A 24,020-nucleotide genomic window follows, 5' to 3' on the forward strand; every position below is an offset into this window, starting at 1 on the left:
CAAGATACCTAGTGAATTATTTGCTTTCAGATGTGGAAAGTTATTCATATCTCCTAGTAGTCCTAGTTCTATTCTAAAGTAGGTAGGTAATGCAAAAGGAACGGTTATGCATTTATGATGTGTGATTTTAATTTTTTTGCACTGTTCATCAACACATCAAGCATCAAGGTGTCTACCATTACCAATGCTGATATTTCAAATAAATTCTGATTTCTCACCTCAGTCCACCCAGGTAAGCCTCCTTCTCATACACAGTGAGGTTCTTATACCCCAGTCTGGCCAAGAAGCAGGCACAACTGATGCTGGCCGGACCACCACCCACAAGCGCGATCTTCTGGTCACTGCCGCAGGGCAATGGTTTAGCGTTCGGGTCCAGAGTTTGCGGGATACCCATATTCATGAAGATCTATTAATAAAATAATTATGATCATGTTACTTGGCTAATTGTTTACTATTGTCATCCTTTTGGAAAGCTGAGAAAACACATCCTTATAGTGGTGGGAAAACTTTTCTAACTTAGGGCCAAATATATGAAGGAAAATTAGAGACGGGCCAGATTTCCATACACCAAAAATGTACATTTTTTACTAAGTACAGTGCTGGCTGGCCATTTACACACGAATTTGATGGACTAGTGGCGGGTCAGGCCTGATACAATATCCCTTCGCGAGCCGGATTTGGCCCGCGATATGAACTTTGCCGACCACTATCCTAATCGATTAATTAGGTTGTACTTAATTGGAGGTAGGTACTTGATTGGACGCGATCGAAGTTTAATTTTACGGTCCCAAGAATCGATCTCAAGTTTATGGTTAATTGAAGATAGCAGAACCTAAGTACAAAGAAACGAGATTTGAGGGCAACACTTGCGAGTGAAGTATCATTGTGAATTCAGCCCCCGCACCCCTATTACTCACATCAACAGCGAAGTGCTGCAGTCCTCCGATATTGATGGCGCCTTCTTCGCTGGCGTGCAGGTTGCAGCCGCCCACACACAGGTCACTGGTGGGACACACCATCCCGCACGTAAGACCGAGTGGGTTGTCCGACAGGATGGCTTTGGCGGCGCCATAGTAGTTCTGAAAATATAAGTATACGATTGGTTAGATGGGAAGTTAAGAACTCCGTTAGGTACGTGAAAACATCGAAAATCAGCGGGATAGGTGTAGGCACCTAAGAAATAGCTGGATCGGGTAGATTATGGTGGGGACGAAACAATTTTCTTTCGCAAATTGTCTGTCAACGTCAATGCAGAAAGCAAAGAGTTCTTAATTCAAACCGAGGCCCATGCGCAGATTAGTGATGCTAATCCTTAAGAATAAGATGCTTTAAGATGCTGATCTTTGGGCTAAGTCTGGAATTTGTAACCACATGATACTCAGGTGTCACGTGACGTGAGGATATGACAGAGACTAGCTCCAAATTCCCAACACACACATTAAAAAGTCCTCAACATCACCCGTTGCTATGTGGCTGTGGTTGATATATTGGTACCTTAGTAGCAATGCTGGAAATGAAGCTCTTGACGTCTATCTGGGTAGGGCAGCTCTTCTGACAAGGCGCGTCGGCGCACTTAAGACAGCGGGCGGCTTCCTTTAGGGCTCCGCGTTCCGACAGCGTCGTGTGCTTGATGTCGTCGAAGTTCTTCTCCAGCGTCGGGCAGGTCTGAAAAGTAGATAAAATAATAAGACAACAAGCAGAATCTAATAATTATTTAACCCTCGAATCCTTAATATCTAAGCTCGATTGTAGTAGGTAGTCGTAGCTCAATATCTAGCTCAATCATGTAACGTTCTTTCGTTGAAGACAAGGTTTCTCCATCAGCTTCTATTCTTCGCCAAGCGTCACATGAGGTGTAATTTTGGGGTTAACCACTTAGTAAGAGGAGGGATCTGAGGTCTGGTGGTAGTGAGGTAAGGTGAGGTGCTTTTCAACCCTCCCGTCATCATAATTATCTCCAGGAACGTTCTCCGGCGTTCGAAGTAATCATGTCCTAGTTGAGTAGATGGAGTGTTGTGCGCTTGTGCGTTGCTTCTAATATGCACTAATTAACAGAACCTGAACCTAATCATAGATTAAATATAAGAAGATCATACCAACCCATTAAAATGCGACCGCGTAAGAACGCGCATACACTACACCACACATAGATGGCGCCACAAAAACGTCTTGTAGCTTTCAATTATACTTGTAGATGGCGTTAAGTGTCACATTTGACATAGACTTATGACTCAAAAGTGACACTTAGGTAACGCCAATCTTACAAATAATCGATGGCAACAAGGCATTTTTTGTGGCGCCATCTATGTGCGGTGAAGTGAATGCGCGTTCTTAGGCCGTCGCATTTTTAACCCCCGACGCAAAAACAACGGGGTGTTATAAGTTTGACGTGTCTGTCTGTCTGTCTGTCTGTCTGTCTGTCTGTCTGTCTGTCTGTTTGTCTGTGTGTGTGTCTGTCTGTGGCACCGTAGCTCCCGAACGGGTGAACCGATTTCGATTTAGTTTTTTTTGTTTGAAAGCTGAGTTATAATGTATGGGATGGTACGGTCTTCTTATATTATGACCTCATACTTCATAGTATAGAACATGTAATGTCACTTACGGTGCATTTCCGGTCGGCATTTCTCTTCCAGTGCTGTTTGTTCTTCTTGGTCTGCGCGGAAGGCACGAGGTTGGTGTACGGTTTCACCGTCGGGTTTAAGCGCAGCAGGTTCTAAAATTTAATAGAAATATAGATTCATGCCTACAGTAGACAGTAAAGTACCTACCCAACCTTGAAAATAATTGCCAAGCTAGAGCTTAATTATAATATGTATACAATATCTGGTGATAATACTTATATGTAGGTGCTGTAGTGACTTAAGGCTAGCTAATCTAGGTATAGGCTAGCTACTCGCAAGACTCTGTTATCTACATAAATCGAAGAGGATCGAGTATTATAGAGAGTTATTGTCGAAGTAAAATGTGTAATCACCTGGTAATCACAGTGCATAGACTGCCATCTTCTTGACACAGGCTTAAAACTTTTGAACCTCAGTTCTGACAATTTTGCCCATATTCTTAGCTTGATGTGTTAAAATGTCAAATATTAGCGCCATCTATCGTAGCTGAGCGTACCCCAAACGTGTAATGCGATATAGGCCTCCGTACCTTTCTCTGTATGTACTGAGGTACGTTTTTTCTTAGACTTTATCTGTCTATACGGAGTTATATATGTTTTTGACATAAATGTCTGGGCAATCGATACGGAGTTTATATATGACATTTGACTAGTTCAAAAATGAATAACTACATATTCTCAGCCTTAACAACACAACTACTGCACACGAGATGGCGCGCATTTCGCCACAAAAACTCAAATAGTGTATTTTCTATTCGTTTTAGCCTTGACCTGTGTCGCCATCTAGTGTTTGCAATAAATAGTACTTACATCGACCGAAAGAATTCTGTCTTAACAGTACAACTACTGCACACGAGATGGCGCGCGAAGAAAAACGCATGAAAACTCGAAAATTCGCGTTTTCCGGGACCTAAGGATAAGTTAGACCGATTTTTCACCCCCAAAAACCCCCACATAACAAATTTCTGCGAAATCGTTAGAGCGGTTTCCGAGATCGTCAGTGTAAATATCTTATACTTTTAAACGAGCAATTCTTGTATATTTATTTATTTATTTATTTATTTATTTATTTATATATTTATTTATTTACACTGACGATCTCGGAAACCGCTCTAACGATTTCGCAGAAATTTGTTATGTGGGGGTTTTTGGGGGTGAAAAATCGGTCTAACTTCTTAGGTCCCGAAAAACGCGAATTTTCGAGTTTTCATGCGTTTTTCTTCGCGCGCCATCTCGTGTGCAGTAGTTGTACTGTTAAGACAGAATTCTTTCGGTCGATGTAAGTACTATTTATTGCAAACACTAGATGGCGACACAGGTCAAGGCTAAAACGAATAGAAAATACACTATTTGAGTTTTTGTGGCGAAATGCGCGCCATCTCGTGTGGAGTAGTTGTGTTGTTAAGGCTGAGAATTCTTTCCCTCGATGTAGGTACTATTCATTTTTGAACTAGATGGCGACACATGTCAAGGATACGATAAACAGAACCGAGCGAAGCTCGGTTGCCCAGATATATATATATATATATATAAATAAATAAATAAATAAATATACAAGAATTGCTCGTTTAAAAGTATAAGATTTTATCTACTTGTGTACTAAAGCGGGTAAATGTGGAATAAGTTGTATGATGCCATTGCCATTGAAAAGTGCTAGTCAACCAAACTTCAAAACTTTAAAAAGAACAACCTAAAATATTTAAGCTTTTCACTCATGTCCTTTAAAAATTCAAAATAGTGTTTTTGAGTAACTACTTGTTTCAAACAAAACAACAGTGATATAACAATGAAATCAAATCATCCAACGAAAGTTCACAATTCTGATAACCTTAGACCCGAATCCCGAAGTAAGCGATAAGATAACACGAACAAACAAAGACTGCCATATTGTTGATATATCGTCATGAGTGACATAAGCGCTGTCAATATTTATTTAATCGTATGGCTATAAAACTGGTCGCTTACTAACAAACTATATTATCAACTTAAGGACTACAATTTTATATCTAGCTTTAGTCTAGTATATTCAGCAGGAGAATATATATTGCGCTCCGGTGTGGCTAAATAGTGCCCATGTACATAAAATCGATGTCCAATTGCATAAAACTATGCGCTGCATATCCGGCACGATACAGTCGACCCCTTTGCAGTGGCTGCCCACTTTAAGCCATATACCTCCTCCGCATCTTAGAAGGCAACAAGCATTACTTAATGAAGCATGTAAAATAACTAGAAACCCAAACCTGCCAATTTACAATGAGTTCCTGTTCCCGCCCCGCCATCGTCTGAAATCCCGACATCCGCCCTACCAGACAGCACGACTACTAGTGGGGACGTTTATCGACAAAAAGAGGCCAAACCTTCTTTTTCTTGACCAAAGCATGAAACTTGGCACAGTTGTTCCTTATATCAAAATAAGCCGATTAAGATCGGGAGCCTTCGGGAGCCTCCCCCCTGGGGCTCGGGAGGGGGGGTCAAAGTACCGCTTCACCCGGCTTGCTTTGAAAAATTCTAACATAGCCCGTTTAGTTCATAGGTCATGTTTGGTATCGTTTTCGAGTAAATCGTAAACGTAGAATTCATTTTTGGTACTAAAATTATGATTTAATGGTAAATAAAAAAAAAAAATTAAAAGTTTGAAATTTTCATCTACGATTTACAAATTCAAGTCATCATAAATGTCAAACTGTTTGCTTTTTCTACAAATAAAAAATATGATATGAAAGCCTATTTAATATAGATTATGAATAATATAACTTTTACCCACCTTTACTAACGTTAAGTTTCATAAAAAAAACTTTAAGCCGCGCGGCGTCGGGACGCCGCGAGCGTAATTTTAACATACCTTTATTTTAAAAAACTCTATTAGAACCCGTTTAGCTATTAGGTCATATTTAGTATCGTTTTCGAGTAAATTAATAACGTAGAATTTAGTTTTGGTACTAAAATGACCATTTAATGTTAAATGAAATAAAAATAAAAAATAAAAATTTTCTGTGAGTTGCAAATTCAAGTCACGATAAATGTCAAACGGTTTGCTTTTTCTATAAATATAAAAATATGATATTAAAGCCTATTCACAAAGGATAGTAGGTACGCGTTCACCTACGCGAGCTTAGACTGTCTGCGGGGAACGCGCCTCTTTCATATATTTGATCGCCAGTGTCAGAGGTGTGTTAATGCATAAATAGAAAAAGATTCATTATTATTGACGTGTCGACAACGGCAACACTCGGGTCGGACCACACGATCTAAAGACCGACTGTACCTGTTATTTATTCATTGTAGTGAATCCTGAAAGAAATTTATATAACAGTATTTTATACAATCGTGATATAATACAAAACTTTTCAGTCGAGTACCATGTGTAGTACGGTACGAGAGTGAAAAGCTTAATTATATCACTATTGTATACAATAACCGTCTCTGATTGGCCGATAACGCGACAGATAAAAAAAATGTGTTTCAGATGCAGGAAAATTTGCCAGGTATCGCAAATTAGTATAGAAATTGTATCAAGTTCTATTTTTGAAATTATTATAGTTAACTAAAGTCAATTATAATGAGCTTATTATAATTGAGACGGAACTGCCATAGAGTATCCAACACTGAAAAGTTATCACTTATAGTTTAGTCTGTGGTGTCCTAATTGACAGATTACTCATACTCATACTCATACTATACATTCCCTTCACAAAAACATAGCTGGGTACATATGGAACTGCATAAAAAAGGCTCTACCCTCTTTATGCAGTTGCATCGGTTTTTGCAACCTGATTTACATTTACATCTTGTAACTTCTAAGCATATACTGGCCACTTCAGTGTTGTCTGACCAGTGTGGTACCCATTCGTCTCCTTCTTCCTTCCATCCCCAAGAAGACGGACTTGGCAAATTTTGGTGTGGCACCAACGCCAACGCCTGACTCCAAACAAGAACGCCCTGAGTCCCATTTCTCAAAACTGAAAGTTACAAGTTACAAGCGGAAGTCTCTTTCCAACTTGTCATATTAGACATTAACAACCACTTGTAAATTGTAACTTGTAGCTTCGAGAAATGGGCCCTGGTACACTGTGCGCAGTATATGCTGATCCAAGGCAGCCTCTGAAGGAGGTATGTTCTCCAATTGTCGATCTTTTCTGGTACCTAAAGAGGTAGGTACTTCGACCACTCATTCACCGTTGCGCAACGACTTGGTCTGAAACAATATGTGCATTATCATTTTAGAGTCTACAACTATCAAATTACAACTTTTTGGTGGATCACGTAACCTTCAGTATTACCCACTTACGTTACGTATCATAGAAAATTATTACAAACTTTAGTAGAATCTGATTTGCCTCTGATATTGCTCCATCTTGTAATAGTTTGACACCTTGAGTGGCCTGGCTAAGCTTCAAAGCCAAAAGAAAACGTTTCTAGATTAGACATAGTATGGGACAGGTACGATAAACGCAGCTTGAAACGATCAACAAGGGAGAAACATGGCCACCCAAGGCTTCAAACTATTACGAGATGGAGCAATATCATAGATAGGCTAATCAGATTCTACTAAAGTTTGTAATTATCTTGTATGATAGGTAAGTGTGTAATAGTGAAGGTGATCCACCAAAATGCTGTAATTTGATAGTTGCAGAATCTGTTTAAATAAAATGACAATGCACATATTGTTTCAGATCAAGGGTCCTTACGCAACAGTGAATGAGTGCCGGAAGAACCTCTTTACTAGAAAAGATCGACACTTGGAGAACATACCTCCTTCCGAGGCTGCCTTACTTCATCATATACTGCCATTTGTCTAAGACTGGGGCTAAAGACATGCCAACCACACCCTTGCTGCCGACGCATTAGGACACCACGGACTCCACTGCCAGTCTATTGCTGGCCGAATTTTGTGACACACTGTACTTAACGATTTAATCCGCAAGGCTCTCGGCACAGCGAACATGCCGACAACCCTCGAACCTGTCGGCTTGTCAGCAGCAGACGGAAAGCGGCCTGATGGTTGCTTGCTTTTGCCTTGGTTTCTGGGACGACCCTTGGCGTGGGGCGTGACCTGTGTGGATACCTTGGCTCCGTCCAACGTCTAACGTTCGGCCCAGAAACCAGAGACTGTTGCTGCAAAACGCCCAGTTTAAACGCGCAAATATGCATTTTTAAAAAACAACTACATATTTGCGGCAATTGCATTTGAAACATTTGGACCATGGTCATCAGACACCAAGCAGTTCGTGAAGGAAGTTTCCACCAAACTTGTCTGGGTGTTTGGTGACATAAGAGAAAAAGCAAACGGTTGACATTTTTGTTGACTTGAATTTGCAAATTATAGATGATTTTTTTTTATTTATTTACAATTAACTTATAATTGAAGTACCAAAAATAAATTCTTTGTTATTAATTTACTCGAAAACTATATCAAACATGACCTAATAGCTAAACCGGGTCTAATAGAGTTTTTAAAATAGAGGTATTTTAAAATTACGCTCGCGGCGTCCCGACGCCGCGCGTCTTAAAGTAATTTTTTAGTGGAACTTAACGTTTGTGAAGGTGAATAAAAGTTATATTTTTTATAATCTATATTAAATAGGCTTTCTTATCATATTTTTTATTTATAGAAAAAGCAAACAGTTTGTCATTTATGATGACTTGAATTTGTAAATCATGGATGAAAATTTCAAATTTTTTAATTTTTTTTAATTTTACTTACCATTAAATTATAATTTTAGTACCAAAAATGAATTCTACGTTATTGATTTACTCGAAAACGATATCAAACATGACCTAATAGCTAAACGGGGTCTAATAAATATGTATATAAGTATGTATTTATCTATTTAAGTATGTATATCATACATACTTAAATAGATAAATACATACTTATACTTATTTTGTATGTTAGTTTGGGGCTAAGTTGATCTGTGTAAGTAAGGTGTCCCCAATATTTATTATTTATTTATTATTAATAGAGTTTCTAAAATAAAGGCATTTTAAAATTACGCTCGCGGCGTACCGACGCCGCGCGTCTTAAAGTAATTTTTTTGTGGAACTTAACGTTAGTAAAGGTGGATAAAAGTTATATTTTTTATAATCTATATTAAATAGGCTATCATGTCATATTTTTTATTTATAGAAAAAGCAAACAGTTTGTTATTTATGATGACTTGAATTTGTAAATCATGGATGAAAATTTCAAATTTTTTAATTTTTTTTATTTTATTTACCATTAAATGATAATTTTAGTACTGAAAACGAATTCTACGTTATTGATTTACTCGAAAACGATACCAAACATGACCTATTAACTAAACGGGGTGAGTTAGAATTTTTCAAACCAAGCCGGGTGAAGCGGAACTTTGACCCCCCCTCCCGGGCCCCAGGGGGGAGGCTCCCGAAGGCTCCCGATCTTAATCGGCTTATTTTGATATAAGGAACAACTGTGCCAAGTTTCATGCTTTGGTCAAAAAATTTAAGGTTTTTCAATAAACTCCCCAGCTATACTTATGGAAAATGATTTCGATGTTAAAGCAAGATGGAAGGGCGATTGGAAAGCAAATCCACCTAGAGCAGACGTTGCAACCTATGATCCCACGCAGAAGCCAGTTGGGTTCTCGGCCCCCAGGCGGGAATGGTGCCAGTTGAACAGGCTTAGAACGGAACATGGGCTTTGCGGAGACTACATGCTTAAGTGTGGCTGGAGAAACTCTCCGACATGTGACTGCGGAGCCTCTGCCCAGACAATACATCACATAATTCATGACTACCCAAAGAGGAAATACACTGGCCACTCCCTGGACTTGCTCAGCCCTGATGTGAACGCAGCCCGTTGGGTGAAGAAGCTGTCAATATTGAGTAATAAAGATGCAGATTTATATAAAGTGATCAAGGTCTTGTTTTGCGCTTCGTCACTGTTTGGATTGGACATTCAAAGACGGTGGTGGGACAGGCCACGGGGACAGACGACCTACTGGAACCCTAGTACCTATAGTACTCATAGTGTTGTTATAAATCAGATTGTAAATCTCTTACTGCTTGTCATTTTGACTTGGTTGTAGAGTGGACTAGGCTTGACTGTACCTACCTATACTTATTATAGGCATACCTAGTCAGAAAAAGCTAACATTCGCATTTTTCGTTTGATAGCCAGAGTAAGTATAACAAAACTTTGCTTCCGACACATGACTGTGGTGCCATTCTACTCATTCTAGTGTGTGGGTGTGGGATATATTGCTTGTATAACATTGGCAACTTCCAAATACTGTGAAGATGTCGTCCCTGACTGATTCTTCGGAATGAGAAGAGTCAATAATGTATAGAGTCCCATACATTCCAAGACTTCTCTTTCAAAACAGACTTATAAGGACAAACAGGTTATAAGGACCTGATATTAAAATAATAATGTAATATTGATAGGTATTGTACAATTTGTACATAATACGCAGGTGTCCAAACGCGGTATCAAGTCACGCATTGCTCAATCTCACAATAAGTACTTTGTCACCCGGAACAATACAATAGCCATTATGTATTGTAAGGAAAATGGAAAACATGATAATTTCTCACCGTTTATCGACATAAACCGTTCGAAGTTGTGAGCTTTAGAATATTATGATGCCATTTTGTTTCTGTGTATGCAAATCTATTATTGACTTATGTATTTATTTGAATCATTGAATGCTGGTTTAATGTATGTGGTCCTTCGAGCCGGATTGAACGTTATTGTAAAAAAATAAAAAGATAAAATAAATGTTTCTTAACGTTAACCAGTAGCAATGTAAGAATGGACCTGGTTCCATACATTTTTACGATACATATCTGTATTATACATATTAGCAATTGGCGTCGTTATATTGTGCTAATTAAGATTAAGTGCATATTGCATTTATAGGAAGCGCAACATTGTTGTTTTATTTAATATAGGTGTTATGCATACGTTTTGCGTGAGAAAAGGGAGAATACCTACCTACTCGTACTTTGTACTTGTAGATAGTTGATAAGGTAAAACACCTGTCGTGACAATGAGTCAGGCCAGATACACTTCCCCGTATAGGCCTTATTAAAAAAAAAAAACCAGTACCTGTATGTGAAAATATTATACATTTTACACAAAGCAGGTACATATTTACTCTATTTATATCCATTATTATGTTGTTTAGACCGAAAACCTTGAATAGAAACTAGTTTGATGAATATTAAATTGTCTCAATCTATTAAGGTATGTCGCGAATATGTAAATGCTACAATGCGAGATACATTAATTTAACTTAACTTATATGTCCATTACTTTCCGGAATCGTAATATTACTTTTATTTTGAACCTCTGTGACCTCTATCTACCAGCATTATTTTTTAAGATTGTCAACACACGTATTTTCCTAAACTACATATAAGCATATCTAGCTTATATGTACAGTCAGCTGCAAAAAGAGAAGTAAACTCCCCTTGCATACAAATTTGTATGTATGTATGTACAGTCGCCATCAAAATTCAAAAACGTCCAAAACACAAATGAGGAGTGTTAAGCACCCCGTCAGATATATCTCAGACTACCTATAGGTACCTACAGTTCGAGAATTTATTATGAATGAATTCATTGGTAAATTCACCATGCACTTTAGCAGCTCACTGTACATGCATTCATTAGTACGTGGTGGTACACCCTTATCAGGGTGCATGTATGTAATACATATGTATGTGGTATGCAAATAAATACTTATGAACTTATGAACTTAGTACCTAGCAATTTTGACTAGTACATGCATGTCGATAAATTATGTTAACATTTAGATTTAAGTTACAGTGAATGTTGTTTTCAGATCATTAGACCCCCCCACGATGACCTTATCTTAAATGAAGAATAACATATTATTCTTAAATATCTCATTTGTGATAACACGTGATAACTGACAAAGTGATAAGCTACGTAAGGGACTAATCATTTTAAGTCGTCCATTTTTGGATTTCCGGGAGAGTTCTATATTAAAATTGACTCAACTTTTAGTTGAATCTGCTTTCCTTCAAATATATTAATTCTTGTGTAATTATAAATAAAGTTAGCTTTTTAAATAATAATACCTATTAAGATCTTCTTTAAATATACCGACCGATTGTACCTAGTTGCCAAGATAACTTACTTGATTAAGGACAATGCTGAAATGTAACAAGATAATTATTGCTTGTTGATATGGGTTGAACACTTTGTATTTGCAATATAATCATTACTTTGATAAAAACTTAGAAAAGATAGGAGAGGCCTAATTTCTATTAAAAGTTATAATGATATCATATAGTAAGATCGACTGCTAGATATCACACAAATCGTGTTGCTATGGCCCTATTCACAAATTATCTATCGCCTTACCCTATAAATAACAATTTGAAATAAATACATGTCCCAACTGACCTCAATATCAGGCAGTTCTCTGCTCAACAATTTCGCCATGTTGTAAACTTCACTTTGTTAGAACTGAATAAAAAACGAAAAATTCAATCGCAAAAATTCCGAAATCCAATTTTATCGTAGAGGACTACTCACTGGCAGCGCCTCTGATACGACTGATCACATATTTCTTGTTCAGCTATCTTAGCTTCTTCAGCCTCAAGTCAGAAAGTCTTAAAATGACTAGTTTTATATGAGCTTACGTCTTTCTGTTGTTGAGGAGGTCCATGACCGGTTTATTTAGAACTCGATTGGTTCGATTGCCTTGTTAAGCGAAGGTCATGATACAATGGCGAGTGATTGTTTGCGACTGCTATTTATCAACATTGGGAGGAATTCGTTGAATGTCAATGAGCGACTACGCAAGATACTGCTTGTTGATAACGTCGTAATTAACAGAAATGGTCTGTTAATTGTCATATTTGTCGTAAATGGTGCCTAGGTCAAGTTGATTGACGGACGGGGTCGAGTTTTTCACTGACGCTACTATCACTACGTTGTGTCCAGACAATAGTGGATGGGAGCAAATTCACATGGGAGCAAAATATCATATTTACGGCGAGGGCGTACATTGAATGCTGAACAGAGTAAATTATTCTAAAATAGAAAGTAAGTAAGTAAAGCGTAGTATTCAAGTGTTTAAACCCAAGGTGGAACTGTGAAATCATCAGATTTTGTAGTGATAACAAGTTTCAATGGCGGCGACTTATCTAAGATATGGGGGGTCGGACAGTCACCGGCAAAACATCGTACCTACATAAATAAAAAAAGGCTGTATAAATTTAACACACTCTTATGGCTCTAGAAGTAAAATTTCGTCAGATAAATAAATATTATAGGACATTTTTACACAGATTGACTGTCTCACAGTAAATTCAAGAAGTCTTTTGATATTTTTGAGACTATTCAGGCCTTTTTGTGCGATGTTTTTGCCGGTGACTGTACACAACACTATATAACATAAGTAGGTATGTGTTGACATGGTAACATCACAAATAATATGTTACCTACCTACTTGACTGATATTATCTAATCACTATTGCCTATATTTTACGTCCATACGAATTACGCGTTCTTCAATTTATGAGGTGACCACCAAAACTTGTTAATTAAATAATTACAAGTAAAATTCATACTTCCACGGTTCATAATGGCTATATTTTTTTGCTTGATATCTGATGGAATATGCCGTTCTCAAGCAAAAGGTACTACAGTAACGCTTATGCTTACATTCATATTATAATCTCTAGCTAGTAATTACTTAAGCAATCATCATCATTCGTATTTTTGAGAACGTCACAAATGTTGACGAGGAATGACAAACATGAGTGTTTTTTTACTATGTCATTTGTTTCACGTTATTAAATAAACGTGAGAGAGTATAGTAAAACGTCCCGCTTTGTCGATTTCTATAAAGCCGCTGTGTCAGTTCATCCATGTAAAGATACAAGCAAATCTCGTGTTTATGGTGAGCGACAAAGTGAGACGTTTTATTATCACAAATATTGATGGTTAGTAGAAAAACAATGATAGACGTATCTTGCGTAAGTGACAGAAAATAAAACAAACATCTGAACAGTTAATATAAATATATTTTGAATTATTCAGAGGCTTTACAATATTTGGAAGAATTACTCCGACAGTGTCCTAACCAGAGTCTGTATACAAAAATAATTATATACCTGAAAGCAGATACAAGGAATACATAGACTAACATGGACTGGTTACAAATCATTTATACATAGGACTTGAAACAATTTATTACTAACACCAATAAAGACAAACATCAAAACTTACTTTTAAAATAACATTGTTATGTAAAGTTGGTTTGAAATAAATTGCCTTTGATTTTTAGGTTGGTAAAAAATAAACTGAGGCTGATGTTATGAAATATAACACCAAGATAAAACAATATTCATCATTTCTATTTGACTGGTTAAAGTCATAAGTCGTCGTTATTGCCTCATTTTGAAAGTCTAATTAAAATATACCGTATTTCTGAATTTTCTAAATAGTGTCTGACAGTTATATTCCATAAGAAATTACATTAAAATTAAACATTAACGTTTTAAAATCACTAAACAAAGCGAATACTTAGTAAGTTTCTCTTAAAATGTAGTTACTTATATATTACATAAAAAATGCGTCAAAGCCCGTCTAAAAATGATTCTACACAATTATTATAAAAAAAAAGCGCCGTTTTCGGTGCTTTGCTTAAAAATTTTATTTGTTGCTATATTACGTTATTTACATGCTGATCCTTCTAAATATTTGCATCTGAACAATACATTAAAATCTTACAGCTACGTTGCATTATTTTGTGCAAATGTTGGTGCTCAAACTGTACTGAAAAAACTCAGTACTAATCAATTTTATGTTTATATTCATTATAGGAGTGTTTTTTTTTTATATTACGTCGGTGGTAAACAATACGGCCGGTTGTTGTTATTCCTTCAATTAATTAACAAATTCTGACTTTCAGAAACTTACAATAATAAAAATAACCATAACACCGGTCGTCACTTGCAACTTTTTCTTGAATTTGCAAGAATTTCGTACATTGACCCGTCATCTCCTATCTCTATCACTCGCGCATGTTGTCGTCTCGCTCGCTGCGGCATTGACCGACAATATCATCGGTGAGACAACGACGAGTAAGACAGAGATAGAAAATGACAGGTCCAATATACAAAATTCTTCGTATCTAACGTCCATTCTTTGAGCATCAACAATTGCACAAAGCAAACGCCTTATTTTACTTACACATTACATGTTCCGGGGATTCAGGCTATAATTAACCTACCACAGTTGACCTAGACCTGAACTGAGACCTATGTGAAGTTAGGCGTGAGAGGTAAAATAAGCGACTAAAAGCAGTCAATTAAAGCCTAAATCCATCATCACATTTAGAAAACCAGTGGCTTTCGAATACATATACGAAAAATAAAATGGGGCAAATGTAAATTTAATGCTTTTGGTCATTATGTACGTTTATCACGAATTTGACTGTGTAATTACTTTCTATATTTGTACCTCTCGCACTATTAAGCAAGATGCCTAAAAGTAAGTTACGCAGAGGAATGCAAATATATTCAGTAAGAGATTTGAATGAATCACGGTTAGTTTCATTAGACTTATATTGACCGGCGCAAAGGAGGGTAGATCGCGCGCTGTCTACACAACTCTGACATCCACCCATCTTCAGTTTTCCGTGATCATGATGTAACTTATGTATTTCAATAAAAAGTTACAAAATCTTCCAAAAAGCATTATGTTACATTTGCCCCGTTAAAACAGTGACCGGATCGCCTTTTATACATTAAATCGCTCGGAGAATGGCGAGCCTATGAAAGTTGTTGCTAAATTAGTTGTGCGGTATTTCACAGAACCGGCTGCACTTCTTAGCACATTCATTTATTCATTTGAGGATAATTTATATCTATAGGAATATTTTTCAGACAACTACATAGTTATTTGACACAATAAATGCTTAGAAAGTCTTTCTAAGACGTATAAGTAAATCAGGCAGGCAAGCATGGTCGCGTGACTCGCGTGATAAACGATAAAACGGGTCCTCCCCATCGCACTTATAAATAGTGTGAAAAAACTGCCTGGCGCATCACGTACAGTCACGGACTTTAATTGTTTATCCACTTCTAGCTCATTTTATACTGGACACGCCATAGCTTAACTTTGACGTAGCAAAATTATTGTGGCCTCTAAATGGCTCAACAATTAAAGTCCATGAGTGTACGTACTCATTTATCGCGCGACCGATGCTATCAGTTCAGGAAAAAAAAAGATTAGTTCATTAGAAAAAAATAATATTAGTTCATTAGAAGAAATTTTGACCAGGAATTGACGCATGAAGCCGACAATATTCTGGACTTGATATTAGAATTCTTAATTTACAATTCATACTTATGTCAACCATGCAAAAGTTACAAAGCTAGGCTTAATTAATGACTACATCTCCATACAACTATAAGCTAGATCTGACATTATTTAATGCCTATAAAATATAAATTATCCTCTTTCATACAATCTGTCCCACTGGCGCTTTATAGTCGTAAAATCAGTTAAAAATAACAGTAACTCCACTGTTATTGATAAAATTATCACAATTCTTGAAGATAAAGTATTATCAATTTCTTTAACCTTAAGTAGTCAACAATGTTTTCAAGTTTTATAAAGAAACAAGATTCAGTGATAAGAATTGATATAAATAATCTGTTACCATGAAACTATGATACGGAGAATGAAAATCGGGGAAAGATTCCCCTTTGCTTCCCCTTGCTTGGTGGATAGATTCTTTTTTTTCTTTAATTATTTTTTGACAAAATTGTAACATAAAACTTTAGTACAGAAATTAATTGGTAGGTAATTAAAAGCAATAGTAATCTTCTGTAGCAAAACAGGCTACTGATCACCTCAGCGTTTATCCGCTATTAATTTCAATAGTATACAAAACGCAAAAAAGTAAATCAAAAAATCATGTCCTATAAGTCGCCAGTGGGCGTTTACATCTAGCTACGCAGTTCCAACGATATGTATCTAACGTATGTCACACTGTGTGCCTCGAATTGACTTCCATCAAACTAACTTAACATGCCCACATGCGGTACACAAAGGAAATATCACTAGTTTGAGTCTGCCTGTCTGTAATACTGGTTACGTTGTAGGCTCGATTTTATAAACATCTAAGACGTAATTTTTTTTTGTGTAAGACAGATCATGAAGGTATGCAGAGCATACTATGTACGCATACTCATAATTTTTCATTCTTTCGAGAACTGTTTTAGTGGACCTAGGTTTGAACCAATATTCTTGTAAAATCACTGGCAATAACAATGGACGAAAAGGAGGCTGCATAAATATCTGACACGCTCTTATGACTTATAAAATTGCGTCAGATATTTTTTCGGCCTTCTCTTTGTGCGATGTTATTGCCGGTTATTGTACCGATAGTCATATGAAAACTAGATATTTCTTGTCTTGAAAGAGGCATTTTGGCAACATGGTTTTGACAGCATAGTATTTACTACTCATAGCACATGCTTTTATATTCCATAACAATATAAAATTACAGAGTCTAACGAATATTTATAAAACCGTGCCGTAGTCAAATATAAAACACTACACGACGTAGATTTACTCGCACTATTTTTGATAGGATTATTCATAGGTTAAAATACACAGTAAATCGGTTAGATTAGCTTTAATGGAAGTCATTTGATTAATTTTTAACTACATTAATACACAATGAATACAAATGTTAACGTCTTAACGAATACTGTACTTATACCCACTACGTTGAAACAGGCGAGAACAAAAAAATAAACCATCACAATCCAAAAATATAATCTCTGCCTAACAAAAATTTTAACAACTCGAAAAATTCATGAAACAATTTGTACCGAAGCGATATTAACAAATGTAGGAATGTAACTTTTTGTAAAGTAAAGAACGCGTGAAGAGTAAAGCACCCAATAGTGAGTTGTTGGGGATAAACCGTTTATAGAATAGGTATGAGACACCGACCCACGTTACATTAGTATGCGTTAACAGTAACTAACATGTATGTATGCGTTTGCAGTCCACTTTATATACAGCACTGTGTCGAGCGACGTCGTGCTGAGCCGTGCTGGCTGCGCACTGGCACTGGCATTGGCACCGCTGTCTACGCGAATCTGAAATAAAAATAATAATTATCAGTCAAAATTCTTCATTTTAATACAGCCTGGCAAAAAAAAAACGTAGAAAATAGACGGTGGCGTTGCCACATGCAAAACGGTTTACATAGCGTTTTGCATGTGGCAACTATTTTGACAGATTTTGACACTTTTGGTATCAGTATTTTGTGTTTTCAACTAATTTCACTTTATAGAAAATAATTTTCTACTCATGTTTCTAATACTGCTGCATTATACTCGTAATGACAGCACCCACGAATCTTCAGCTCAAGTTGTATGCCTGTATGGGCTTCAAAGCTCGGCCATACATGCGCGTTTTGAGAGCGTAGGCGGAGCGCATTGATAGCGGTGCGCCGGACGAATGCTGGCGTTGCGCCCAGCGGACGCCGGCGGGAACTAACGAGCGCGGATTGCGAGTGGAACGCCGGCGTTCGTCCGGCGCATGCTATCATTGCGCTCCGCTAACGCTACGCTATCAAAACGCTTTATGTGTGGCGGAGGCTTTATAGTAAGTAGTAAGAGAATAGCATGCTTTACTGCGGCCAGAATTACCTTTAGGCACTGATCCCACTAAAAACGAGTAAATTATGAGCTATTGGCTATAGAAACTAACAAAAGGTAGTCGCGATGATAGCGCGAGCGAGTTATAGTTCGTAGCCGAGCTATGAAATATAAAACGCTCGCTGTCTTTTGTTTACACGGGAGCGATTATCTTTTGTTCGTTTCTATAGCTACAGCTCATATCTTACTCGCTTTATGTGGCAGGCAACAGGCCACGTAGCCTAATAGCACTTGTACGACGCGAAACGAAAACGAAACGCCGCGGAACATAGTCTGGCTCTGTCACGATACGCAAGAGCGATAGAGATAGATATCTATACGAGCGTTTCGTTTCGTGAGCGTTTGTGCCATGTCGTGTGTGTGTACTGTGTACTGACCTCTACAGCAGGCTACAGGCGCGCCTCTTCTTGACGGGCGGCACGGGGCAGAGCACGGCGCGGATGGCCTCGTCGAACACGGTCTTCAGCCCCTTCTGCGTCAGCGCGCTGCACTCCAGGTACTTCACCGCGTTGATCTCCTTAGACATACTTAGGCCCTGCAATCACAAACGAATAACGAACGGATTTAGAAGTGGCTTCATTTATGGAACAGCAAATTAATAGCTAAAGCGTTGTCATAGGCTAAGAAAAATCGAAATTGCGGGGAGGTTTAGCATTTTCTTGAAGAAGATGGTTTAACCTTGACAGATAATTATTAATTTGAATGTTGACATGCTGTCAATAGTCAAAAATGTATGATGTATACACCGTGGGAATGAGTATACCGACAGATTTTAACTAACGCTTCTAGGGCCCATTTCGACTCAAAAAGTTCATATAAACATTGCTAGTTAAAGCCTTAGTTTTCAAGATATTAAAATATTTCAGTAATTCGCATGCTGAAAAATGTCCATGGTAACACGCCTTTATAATGTGACGTCACCATCCGCACAAGGATGCATCCTACACGAAGTTTCAATGCGGTAATAGCAAACTTGCCGGCCAGTCCTTATAATTTTGTGAAACTTTTTGTTGATAGTTGAGTTTAAACAGCAAAGAGTTTTAAACCTATTGAGGAAAATGTGTTAAGTATTTATGGCTACCATAACATAGCACACGAACGTAACGATTGCTCTGTATAAACGTAGCTGTGCTCAAAATATCCTTAAAACTTAGCATAATATTATCACTATTAGTTTGGCCTTTCATTTTACTATCTGTTCTCAACGATAGCAGACTTTTCTGGTCGTGTACGTTTACAGGCCTTTAATCAGTTAGAAAACGTTCTTGACATATTATGACATTTTATGACTTCAAAATCATAACCGATTGTCACCAAAGTCAAAATAATAAGTTAGTCATTATGCCGCAACATTATTGTAATAACTTAATGGAAAAGGTATGGCCTTCGTCCATATCACTACAGAAAAGTTCAAGGACTAACACCTGGTGATGGGCTAGCTGTGGTGGCTTACTGTCGAATTTTGCAAACCAGACGCAGTATGCGGTTTCAGCATGACGGCGCCCCACCTCACTTTGGCCGTGAAGTGCGAATTGGTTGGATCAAGCATATGCTCGCCGCTGGATAGGACGTGGACGTGGAAGTGAATCAGTAACCCGGCCGGCCAGGCCAGATCACCCGACCTCACCCCTTTGGACTTTTCTTTTTGGGGGACATTGAAGGACAAGTTGTACGCAAGGCCGGTAAATACAAGAGAAGAAGAGCTTCGGATGAAATAAGAAATAGTAATTGCTTATTACATCATCAAATCAGATTACGATTAGCTCTTTGTGTTGCAAATGAAGGCTCACATTTCTAAAATGTATTATTATAATAAAAAAAGTATGTGGTATTTAACCGTATTTTTTTCCTAACTCATACGTAGTCCAGTTATCTTGCGTTACGACTAATGTGTCGAATTTCAACTCAATTTTGATAGTACCAAGCTATACGCTGGCCGCGGCAGTGATTTTGACAGACCTGCCTGTGCAGATGATATTTCAAATAGGGTATCAAATTTCTTATTTTGGTAAAATAGCCAAAATTAAGTCATAGGTAAAAAAGATCAATAAAACATTATAAGTCTATCTATTATAACTGGATGCTGGATGAGGTCCTCTTATTGAACTTACATAGTCTCATTTTTTCTTATGTATCATTCCGACCAAATTACGTAGGTTCTTGACTGTTGTCAGGAACATTCTAAGTACTCCAAACGTATTTTTAATTTCGTCGTATTGTCTCTAAGTCTATGGATCACACTAATATGGCGGCGAAAGTTGACGTTTATTGTCTTAAAAGCTTGAACTCGTAAAAATCAAGTGTCATGCTGAAGTTCACTCGTCTCTTATCTCGTATCTTGTCGGAGCCGTTCGTAAAGTGTATACTTTTCTTTATCACTCCTTAGACTTAGGATTTGTTCACAAGGAAGACCATCGTTAATTGATTTTTTTTTGTTCCTAAAATTAACTAAGTTAATATGTCGGTACTGGACCAATGTTGATATAACAAAATTTACTTGTAATGTCACCAGGAAGCTGTTGTTAAAGTCTGTCGGTATACTCATTCCCACCGTGTATATACATCACTATGCATTTATTTATTTATTTATTTATTTATTTAAACTTTATTGCACAAAATATACAAAAATGTACAAATGGCGGACTTAATGCCAAAAGGCATTCTCTACCAGTCAACCATAGGGCCAAACAGAGATTCAATACAAATGGTGCAGTGAGAAAACAAAAAGGTGATTTACTAAGAAGAAAAGCAAACTATATATATACATATACAGCATATACTACACATACTTTTACATAAATAGATATTTACAATAAATATTTTAAATATTACATATAATACATACAATGAAATACATATAATATTGATGGATTTTATTCGAATTCTTGTTTTAGCAAGTGCTTGCGTAACAAACGCTTAAATGAAAACTTACTTGGAGCTTGTCTGATATACAAAGGGAGTGAATTCCAAAGGCGACTAGCTTGAACGGCGAAAGAATTTGTCATAAAGCCAGTGCGATGCGGAGGTATGGTTAGTTTGAGAGTGCGGGATGTACGCAACTCGCATCCCAGGCGAGGAGCATCAAATGAGAATTTACTGTTTAGGTATCCAGGAGCAGAAGGCTCGAACAGGATGGAATATAGAATACAGAGGATTCGGAAAGATCTTCGGCGACGTATAGAAAGCCAATGGAGCTTCTTACGGTAAAAAGAGACATGATCGTATTTACGAAGTCCGAATATAAATCTGATGCAATTATTTAGGAGACGGTCTAATTTGTTGAGTGATTCTTGAGTGATATTGGTAGTGCACACATCCCCATAATCAATTATTGGTAACACTAAGGATTGCACTAGCATCTTTTTCGTATTAACAGGCAAAAAGTTTTTAAATCTATAGAGGGTTCTAAGTGTTCCTATAACTTTGCGATTTACGTCAGACAGCTGACCAAGCCAGGAAAGGTTGGCATCAAAAACTAGACCAAGATTCTTGACTCTACTGCTCAGTGGTATTACCGCGTCTTCGAAAGTAACCGGAGCGACAGATACGGAGCTTAACCTAGACAGTTGCTGTTGGCTACCCAAAATTATGGCTTGGCATTTAGCAGGATTGACGGAAATACCAAAGCAAGCAGACCACTCAGCAATGTAATCTAAGTCGGCGTTTATTAATGAGATGGCTGTATTCACATCATCCACATTAGCCTGAGCGTACAACTGGAGGTCGTCTGCATATAAATGGTAAGAGCTTTGAATCTCGGCGGTAATAAGATTTATAAAGATAGAAAATAGGAAGGGCGAGAGAATACCGCCTTGAGGTACACCAGCACTCAGTTCAGACCAGTCAGAAAACGAGTGGCCGGCACGGACAGCCTGGATTCGATTGGACAGATATGAGAAAAACCACCTGGTCGCATCTGAAGAAACCCGAAAATGTTTGAGAGTAGCCAAAAGTAGGTCATGGTCTACCGCATTAAAAGCATTGGAGAAGTCTATCAGCACCAGCACCGTAACTTTGGAAGATTCCATGCCGAACCTAATGTCCTCGGATATCTTAAGTAGCGCAGTGGTAGTGCTGTGTCCACTTCGAAAACCAGACTGCAGCGGTGAAAGTAGGCTGTTACCGTAAATAAATTTTGAGATCTGTTTATGGGCTGCCGCCTCTAAAATTTTGGACAGAAATGGAAGAATAGATATTGGACGAAAGTGGTTGAGTGAAATCGGATTATTAATTTTGGGCAGTGGAATAATAAAGGCTTTCCGCCAGCACGATGGGAACAGACCTGTTAGTAAGGAAGTATTGACTATATCAGCAATAATTGGTAAGATGATATCCTGAATGTGTATAATCATTAGACGACTAATATTATCATGACCAACGGCTTTAGATTTAATCGATAATATGATTTTGCGGAGGTCTTCAGTGGTGACGGGAGAAAAGGTAAACGGAACAACATCCGGAGAAGTTAAAGAGGCAATGAGAGATAAAGTTTTAAATTTGATTACAGGATTAAGAGTTGATGTTTTAGAGAAATGCATGTTTAACTCGTTTAATGAGAAAGGAGAAGAATCTATTTCAGGTTTGATTTGACCAATCCCAAGCGACCTCAAGAATTTCCAAGTGTCAGCCAGGGATGAGTTCGTAACATTTTCGTGGATATATCGACGTTTCGCAGCCCTTACCATTTGGTTACAGCGGTTTCTGGCAGTTTTAAAAAGATCCCAGTTACCATCGTTCCGATCCTTCTTGTACCTACGAAACGCTCTGTCCCGCCTAGACATTGCCATCCGGACATCCCTAGTGATCCAAGGAGCAGGCGGCCGCTTTAGCTTCACTGCACGAACCGGCGCATGCGCATCAAACAGCTTTAAGAGAGTGGAATTGAAATTGGTGACTTTGTCATCAACTGTTGCTGCATTAAGCGTGGCATCCCAGTCAGCCGAAGCAGCGTCCCGCTTTAAAAGGTTTATATCAAGCCGGGCAAAGCTTCGCATGTGTACGACTACCGGCTTTTGTTTGGGTGGTTTGATTTTATAAGTCATGAAAATCAAATCGTGACGTGAAAAGCCCGGTGCAAGAAGTTGGCCAGAGTTTACAACGTTATCTGGTGATGATGTCAGGATCACGTCCAGCCATGTATCAGGGGAGTCAGAATTCCGGTGTGTAGCCTTCAAAGGTACTAAGGAGAAGTCTGCCGCTTCAACGATGGACCTTAGTTTCCATGACCTAGATGTGTGCTTCAGCAAGTCTGTATTAAAGTCCCCCATGATTATATGATGTGCGCACTCCACACCTATATCAGACAGAAGGTCTTCAAGTTGTGCAAAATAGTCAAGGGAGGGTGGACAGTATATCACGCCCAGAATTAAGCTCACACCATGTAACTGTATTTGTATAATTATTGCTTCCATTGTACTGGGAGAGGGAGACGACTTAATAATTTTGTAGGGAATGTCTGTGCGCAGATATATAGCTACTCCGCCGCCCCGCTTATTGGTCCGGTCATTTCGCAACAGGACAAATCCAGGAAGGCTGCAAGAAGTCGAAGGGACATTGGGTTTGAGCCAGCTTTCGCTAACGAGAATCGCATGAGCATCGCACGAAGAGAAAGTATCTAAGAAATCAGAAAAGTGACTGCAGATGCTCTGTGCATTAACGTGGCAAACTTTGAAGAAATTAGGATGCTTTTGGAATTCACGCCTTATCAATG

General features: G+C 37.9%; 2 protein-coding genes across 2 annotated transcripts in view; both read right to left on the reverse strand.

Moving 5' to 3' along the window:
* Nucleotides 1–12,181, reverse strand: part of LOC125233167 (dihydropyrimidine dehydrogenase [NADP(+)]) — a 34,237-nt gene extending 22,056 nt beyond the window's left edge. Inside the window, exons 1-5 of the mRNA XM_048139053.1 lie at nt 12,021–12,181; nt 2,603–2,713; nt 1,495–1,665; nt 918–1,079; nt 219–406 (exon numbers count right to left, since the gene is read on the reverse strand). Coding sequence (XP_047995010.1) covers nt 219–406; nt 918–1,079; nt 1,495–1,665; nt 2,603–2,713; nt 12,021–12,059 — 671 coding nt within the window. The 5' untranslated portion in view covers nt 12,060–12,181. The remainder of the gene's footprint in view (nt 1–218; nt 407–917; nt 1,080–1,494; nt 1,666–2,602; nt 2,714–12,020) is intronic.
* Nucleotides 12,182–13,628: 1,447 nt separating this feature from the next.
* Nucleotides 13,629–24,020, reverse strand: part of LOC125233068 (ras-related C3 botulinum toxin substrate 2) — a 79,596-nt gene continuing 69,204 nt past the window's right edge. Inside the window, exons 5-6 of the mRNA XM_048138922.1 lie at nt 18,688–18,845; nt 13,629–17,746 (exon numbers count right to left, since the gene is read on the reverse strand). Coding sequence (XP_047994879.1) covers nt 18,690–18,845 — 156 coding nt within the window. The 3' untranslated portion in view covers nt 13,629–17,746; nt 18,688–18,689. The remainder of the gene's footprint in view (nt 17,747–18,687; nt 18,846–24,020) is intronic.

This window comes from Leguminivora glycinivorella, chromosome 14, assembly GCF_023078275.1.
Source record: "Leguminivora glycinivorella isolate SPB_JAAS2020 chromosome 14, LegGlyc_1.1, whole genome shotgun sequence".
In the NCBI taxonomy this organism is placed as follows: domain Eukaryota; kingdom Metazoa; phylum Arthropoda; class Insecta; order Lepidoptera; family Tortricidae; genus Leguminivora; species Leguminivora glycinivorella.